Source organism: Neopelma chrysocephalum, unplaced genomic scaffold, assembly GCF_003984885.1.
Source record: "Neopelma chrysocephalum unplaced genomic scaffold, ASM398488v2 Primary Assembly neopelma1_26, whole genome shotgun sequence".
Lineage (NCBI taxonomy): Eukaryota > Metazoa > Chordata > Aves > Passeriformes > Pipridae > Neopelma > Neopelma chrysocephalum.
Window position 1 is genome coordinate 2,671,934 of NW_020897695.1, and position 7,995 is coordinate 2,679,928.

Sequence of the window (7,995 nt, forward strand, 5' to 3'; positions counted from 1 at the left end):
TTCTCCTTCTCCTTTTCCTCTTCTCCACTCTCTCCACTCCGGCAGGGTACACCGACCTTTCCTCCCCCCACGGAGCCGAGCCCGGCTCCTCCTCCCCGGCCGCTCCCCGCCCCGCACGGCGGGAGCCGGGCAGGTGAGCCGGAGCCGCCCCCTGCCCCGCCCATGGGGTCGAGCCGCGGGGCCGGTTGGCACCTGCCGTTGCACCGCACCGCACAGCGCTCCGCTCCTTCCCTCCTCCCCTGTTGCGGCGGCGGCGGTTGCGCTTCCCCGTGGGGCAGGAGAGCGCTCCCGCAGCGGCGGGCGGGCGCCGCAGGTCAGTGTCGCCTCCGCACCTGCTGCGCCGGCACCCGGAGGGGCGGCGGTAGGAGGGAGGGAGGAAGGGAGGGAGGGAGCGGCGCCTCATCGCAGGAGCCTCAGGACGTGCCGGGCTCCTGGTACCGGACCTTGGGTCAACTTCTGGGGACGGGGTTGGCGAGTCCAGGCAGCGGGTCTGGCCGCTCGGCTCCCGTCGCTCTGCCGGCTCCGCACGGGGGCGGGCGGCGCTCCGGAGCCACTCTTTGGGGTGCAGAACGCTCTCCCCGCGCCCGCTCCGCTGCCCCCGCAGGTCCCGTCCGTCCCTCCCCGCGGGGCCGCTCCCGGGGTGCTGGGCGGGCAGCGCTGCTGGAGAAGAGGGGTCCCGGCGCCGCCCGAGCTGGGTGGCAGTGCCCGGCTGCCAACCCGCCTTCGCCTGCTTCCTCCCCGCAGGAGCCCGAGATGGCGGACAGCGCCGCGGCCACCGCCGCTCCCCGCGCCGCCGTGAAGGGCGGCTCGGCGGCGCCCTGGTGGAAATCGCTGACCAGTAAGAAGAAGCACAAGGAAGCGGCGGCAGCCTCGCCGCCCCCCGCCGCCAGCGAGACCCCCGCCGACCCCCCCAGCCCCGACGGCCGGGAGGAGCAGCCGACCCCCTTCGGCAGCGGCGACGCCGCGGGGACGGGCGGCGGGAGCCGGCGGAGCCTCCGGGTGTCCCACTCGGGCCGCTTCAAGGAGCGGCGGAAGGTGCGCACCTCGCTGCTCGGCGACGGCCCCGAGGTCTTCGACGGTGGCGGCGCCCCAAGCCATGCCGCCCAAGGGGGCGAGTAGCCCAGCAGGACCTTGCCGAGGAGCTGCCACTGGAGGCCGGAGGACTGGCAGGACAGGTAGCCGGAGTCAGTGACTGCCTCACACCTGGGCATGGTCCCATGAGCGACATGGGGGCGTGTGACCGCGGCCTCCCCAACCCCGACCAGACTCTGCGGGGAATCCGGCCTCTCCGCCAGATGAGGGAATCGTGTGCTGTGTTACATGAACCCCGCCAAGACCAAACCCCTAGATGATGGGACGATGTGATTGTCTTAAAAAAAATAACACAAATAAATACCCCACTCCCTCTACTGTGGTGAGCGGACTCAAAGGTGCTATCCCAGGGCCGACACTGGGGGTCTCTGAAACTTCCCCCAGCCCTTGTCAGGAGCCAACACACTGACTTCTCAGGCCTATGACGCAGCTCCTTTCGGCTCTCAAGCCGAGGAGGTGCTTTGCTGCTTTCATCTCACACGCTGTCTTATCCAAGGAAGGGGGGAACTAAGTGCTCTTATCTAGTTTCAGGGCCAAGGACCTCCGGCGGTGCCGTAAGTGCTCCTGCCCTGTGCTAGCTGGCACGCCGTGAACCCATCCTCCTTCCCCTGTGGGGGTCGAAAGAGAGGTATTGCGAAGGGCTGGCTCTTGAATTCGCCCATGCCCCACATCACATCGCATTTAAATATGCAAAAGGCAGGACCATGCTGGGTGTCTCCCTCTTCTTACTGTGTAATGATAAGCAGGTTTTTCACAGGCTGGTCTCTCATAGTTCTGTTACAGAGGGAGGCCTGTGTTGTGTAGCAATTTGCACTATTTACCCAGGGGATACGTGATTTTTGCATAATTGGTGACAACTGGCATCATGAAGTTCCAATGAAGAAATTGTGTAATAAAATGTAAACACCCTTTTGGGAGATGAGACCAGCCCTGGAGAGCACAAGCAGGGTTGCACTCCTAATGTGGAATAGGCTTAGGCACCACTGAAAATGTTCTTTGCTGTTTACCATGTCCAAGGCTTGTGAAGCAAGGTTAAGTGTCCCAGGATTTCTTTTGATAGCAAGATAATGTGCTTTAACTCAAGCAGCTCCCTCTAACAGCTCCTATATTTTTGGACAAAGTAAATATAAGCCAGATTTGTACTGGTGGTGTGCCTTACAGAGCAAATGCAGCTAAAAGTTCCTAGCAATTTCACATTTCTTGATAGTAGGTGATGTAGCAAAAACTGATTTATTTATTTTAAATGCATTCGGAATATACTTTATATTGTTAAAATGGTTTTAGTTGTTTTCTGAATGTGAGATATTATATAGTGGTAGGGACTGAAAATTATTTCCTAGCAGTCAGGTATTACGCAGTTATGATTTTGTTTGGTTGTAACTAATAATTTGAGGTCAATTAAAAATAAAAATAAAAAGAGACTGGAAAGGAAACAAGAGCTGAGATCCAAGTGAATATATGGATTAAACCAGTCACTGCCAATCACTGAAATGGTGCACTAGATGCTGGGCAAGTGCCCCGTGGTTCATTGTGTGTAATAATACTTCAAAAGCTCCTGTGCAATAAACTCAGACAACATAGCTGCAGAGGTGCTCACCGGTGCTTCACTCAGCTACTCCTTCAAACTCTGGAACTCTAGGATGAAGGGAGTGTAGCATCAAATTTATTTCCGTAAAAGCTTTTTTCCCACCCAATGTTTAGATATATGCTTTTTTAAATTTCATTTAGTAAAACTACAAGGTACTGGGTTTGGACTGCCTTTTTATGTTGTTGACTACATGCTGACCAAGCAAAGAGCCAGGGGGTTGTGGGGCAAGCTCTGAAAAGTTTCTCCTCAAAGATGCTTTTCTTAAGTGAGGCCTCTTCAGGCAAGGGGCATCTGAAATCCTTCTCTAGAGAAGAAGCAATTGGAGCAAACCTAGCCTTGGAAAAAGGGTGTGAGAGAGAAGGAGGAAAGTTTAAAAGCTGGGAATGGAGAGAGAGATGAACTGTACTTCAGCTCCAGTTAGCCTGGAGTGAGGGGAAAGGAGGCAGAAAGGGGTGGCTTTTCTGCCAGAGTTGTCATACTACCTTTAGAAGGCAACATGTTCATGTTTATTACAGGCTAAAATAGTTGGTCTGTATTTATGTATTCTAGGGTCCAAAGAAATTTTTTTGTATTTGTGTGTCCAAAATGGAAGAACGAGTAAGCAGATACTGCAGTGGTGCATTTCTTACTTCTACATCTGGTTTAGTCTGAGTTCTGTGAGGGTCAGATCCTCAGAACTATCCAGAGTCTGGAGAATGAATGCAGACTAGTGTTTTATACATCTCATGTGGATGCTTTTCTGCATTTTGAATCCTTACACTGTTGTGAAAATACAGTTCCCTCCTCTCTCCTTTACCTCGAGGCTGCTTTGTTCTGCAGTGAACCTCTGTTTGCTCTTTGGAAACATCTCAGGTTTATAAGTTGCAAGTCTTTATCTAGACACAAGAAATCTCCAATTTGGGTTTTATTTGAGAAGTCTGGTATGCTGCTCAGATGGCTGCTGCTAAGATTCAGTATCAATGCTGGTTAATATGTGACTAAATATTAGCCATGTCTTAATCCATGTGTACGGTACTTTCAGCTTGGAAATTTAGTCAGAATACAAAGTCAATAAATGCACATAAAATGCCTTACAGCCCTCCTCCATCTTTATCCTGACCTTGAGCTGTGGGAAGGAGACGTAATTCTATCTTCCTGCTCAGTCAAATCCTTGCTTCAATGAATTTGATAGCAGCCACTGAAAAACTAGATCCATGAGAAAACAGGGTGACTGCCTCGTCTCACTTTCCCCACCCTCTGCGCACGGGCCACACAGCAATATCTTTAGGTTAGTGCTGACCTGTGTACCGTGGTGAGGAGGGAGAAGTCCTGTGGCCCTAACCAACCTGTAGCACAGAAATGGTCCTCTTGTTTCTCTGCCTGAGCATCAGATAAAGCTTAAGTAATCTATACGCATGGAAATGAATTAAGCTGATACAGAAGAAAACCAGCATTTTATGGAGCACCTGAATATTTTTTGTAATCCTCAAAGTGGAGAAAGTTCAGCCTTTCTTATGTATTGGAAAATGCTTGCTCTGTTATAAGGATAGTGTATTTCTGTGCATTGGATTATTAAAAGGCAGTCTGCATTCTTAGTATAGGTATTTTTCTCATCTCCTTTCTGAGCATGCATCAGAAATTAAGTTTAGGAAATAGGGTGACTGAGAAAGTACTTGCTGTTTATTTTTAAAAGCAAACAGTGACATATTGACAAAATAAATGGAAATAAGCAGATGAGGTGAACGACAGCTGAGTCAGTTGTAGTGAAATTTTCTTAATATTATCCCAGATAGTAAGGATTGCAGATTTGAGGCAAAAAAAAAAAAAACATTTAGGAAATAGAGTGAACTTTTCAAATAAACTTGCAAAGTATATGCTGGCTTATTCCTACTCTTGCCAAAACTAAAAATAAATCTTAGACTATTTGCCTGGTGAATCATTCCCTGCTATTGTAGGCTGGTCAGTCTGGACCTCAACAAAGATTATAGGGAGCACCTGCAGAAAATGATCCTGAATTGGAAACACTGGAATGAATGCCTTGAAAGCCTCAAGACTTCTAACCTTAGATGTTATGTCAGAGTATGACTTAAACTGAACTGAACGAATGGAGAGGGAGCCTTACTGTTGAGGAGAGGAAACAGATCTTCACTGTTGGGTTTTTTGCATTGTGTTTTTTGTTTGTTTTTTATTATTGTTTGGGGGGGGTTAGTTCTCTTTTCACTGTAGTGTTACCAATGATAATTTTATATTTGAAATATCAAGTCTTTTGTCCATAGGCAAGATAACCTCGTATGAAGGCTAAAATCTGAAGGATAGATCTCCCAGCCTTGGCCTGGCCAGTGCAGCTGGATGCTGCACTTAAAGCCCATGTTTAATTTGGCTCATTTAAACAGCTGATATCTAGTTGGAAGACAAGCTGTTTCAAGTGCAGGTACAAACTGGAAGCTCATTTTGCTGCCTTTTGGGATTCTATCTGGTATGGCAAAACAAAGAACCCCAAACCTGATATTTTTTAAGATGTCTTTTAAAAGCTGGGGCGAGAGACATTTGGTTATAGAATGATATTTGAGACCATATAATTACATCCTTTTGAAAAACAAACCTTTCCCCTTCATCACTAATTTATTGTAAATAAGACAGGAGGCCTGCCGACTGAGATTTTTCATTTCAGAATAAAACAAGAGATAAAGTTGCTCATTTTCATAGACATCAGAAGTAGTGAAGTAGTTTATCAGTTTTATCCTTAATGACACATCTGAAATTCACAAATAGCTCTAAGAATCAGTACGTGGATGTAGTCTTCAACTAAAGCATATTGATTAGCAGCTGCAGCATACAAATTTGATTTGCTGCCCACTTTATCTGGATAAAGCAATATAACATTAGATAATACATGTTTTGAGGATAGCAAATAGCTTTCCTTGATAGCTGTAAGGCATGATTTTAAATGAAAAATTTACTCTGGTGAGTAATCCTCATCAGATCTAAACATCATGTTTCATGTGAGTAAAGTGAGTTAGAATGTTTTTCAGGGTAATAGTTGCCAGATTATCAGATGTTTTGGGATGTGTAAAATAGGCTTGATTCTCAGACGTAAACCTGTGTGTAGTGTGAATCTTCTGCTGCCTGTTTGCAATGCCTCAGGTCTTTCCCCTGATCAAAAGTTACTGTTCTTCATGTTGGTTCCTTTTACACTAAGGAGGTAAAAAGCATGACTCTTCTTGTTACTGGAAATAAGAACCGTACCCTTGTATGCCTGTTGAAGTGAAAATAAGAGGTACTGTGCACTTGAACTTTGGTGACTCACTTGGTTTTTTTCACTGCTGACTTAAGTACATTTTGCTTTCCAGGTCTTTGTTTTATCCTCAGTCTATAAATGTTTGAGCAGATAACCCATCCGCTGATCTCACAAGAGCCTGCCCAGTGACAGGAGAGTGGGCAGCACTTCAGTGGCCAAAGGAAAATGAAAGATCTGTTGCTGGACTCACTCCCACTCAATTTTATGAACAGGAGCAGAACTGAGCCTTAGTCTAGATGCTGGAACTATGACTACTTGTGAAAGGGAAGGAGATTCATAGTCTGTGCATTCTGGGTTGTGTTTATCTTGGAATGTGCTTTCAGTGACAGAAATTTCCAAAAATCAGAGTTGGGTTACCAGTTCTGTTTAACATCGTTGTGTTCAGGTCTAGGAGCATGGTGTAAACTTCAAAGAGAAATCCGCCAACAGTACTACCTTGAAATGCTGTAGCTCAGACCTCTCTGCAAGAAGGAGGAGAAAAAAAACCCATATTTTATGGCTTCTTTATTCTTGGGTTCTTTTCTTGGTATACTAGTGCTATAACAATCTCCTTGCTGGACCCTGAAACAGCTAGAGAAGTAGAATTTATGAAGTAGGCAGATGTACAGAATATACATTTTGCACTGCCATACATTTGAGGTAGAGGCAAACCAACAACTTGATATTACACTGGGTATTTAAAGGTAGTTTATTTCTTCCTGCAAGGCTAGGAAGCTATGATTTGTTCCTGGCTCAGTTCTCAACTGGCTAACAGTAGATATGAAAATGCCTCCAGGTAATATATTAGCTATCGCAGGTGTTAATTAACATCTACTGAATTGCATCTGAAATGGAAAACAGTGGGAAAGTGAGGAATCACATTAGAACAGCAAACATTGCTGACTATGATTGAAATCACATAAGCTTTGGAAAGCTGAGGCCCCATTTTAAATGATCAGTTGAAGCACATAAAATATTGCCTGGTTTTGTTGATCACAGCTATTTTTTCTTAATCCATATGTTTTTATTTTTCCTCTGTAATAATTTACCATAAGTTACCTTTTTAATGAATATTTGTATGCACTATATATTACCTCTCTAGTTTTATTTATTGGTTTTCACTCTTTTGTGCTGGAACAGAATTTAGGCTGAGTTTATCCCCTGCAAACCCTTTCCACAAAATTTGAAGATACATCTATGGCTTATGCCTAAACCTAAACTCAAATTCATAACAGTACATTGCAATTGTGGAGAGCTCTGGAGTAGTGAGTTCACCTGAAGAGTGATCCTTTCATCTTCTTTAAAACAAAACATGCATCATGCCTACTTTATAGAAAGGAAATTCAAGATATAGGACTAAAGTAAAGCTCATAAGTACCTGAACAAAATTATGCATCTAGGTGGAGACCAGAAATCAGGCTATACCGAAACTACCTAGTAAAACCAAGGTATAATAAGTGATGGCAGGAGGTTCAAATGGGCTTTCTAAAGTTTTAGATCCATGAGAGGAACTTTTAGATATGTGGGAGTTTTAGCATGGCTTAAACTTTATACATCGTTGTGCAGTGACTTCCAGTACAGTTACTAATACTGTGCATTGTAATCTGCGGCTGGGACTTCAATAAGAACCACAGAAACAGGCAGAAGTGGAATTGCATTTGTGGCATTGGCATCCCACTTGCACATATAGGAAAAACAATTTAGTTATATCCTAAGATGTGTATTTAAACCAGTGTGATTGTGTGGGTATGTACCTGTCCTTGTGCAGCTGCAGATTTCCAGTGTGGTCAAAGGGTCACATTGACAAAAGCATTGAGGTGTCTGATTCCATTTACCTTAGTGGTGTCTCAGTACCCTCATGGATCTAAGCTTCAGTAAAATCTCATAAGAGAGGGAGTGTAGTTATACAAAACTGTCAAAACTGTACTAAGGTGAGAAAGTTAAAAAGGAAAATTTCTGGTTTATTTACCAATGCAAATAGAGTTAACAATGCAAAAGAGCTGCCTAGTAACACATGTATTTTTATTCTGTATTTTCGTCTGTTTGAGCCAAAGGAGTG

General features: G+C 45.4%; 1 protein-coding gene across 1 annotated transcript; it reads left to right on the forward strand.

Moving 5' to 3' along the window:
* The first annotated feature begins 744 nt into the window (after positions 1-744).
* Positions 745-2,786, forward strand: PRR15 (proline rich 15). The gene has a single exon (XM_027675314.1). It carries the CDS (start codon positions 754-756, stop codon positions 1,117-1,119), a length of 366 nt encoding a protein of 121 aa, XP_027531115.1. The 5' UTR covers positions 745-753; the 3' UTR covers positions 1,120-2,786.
* Positions 2,787-7,995: the final 5,209 nt, after the last annotated feature.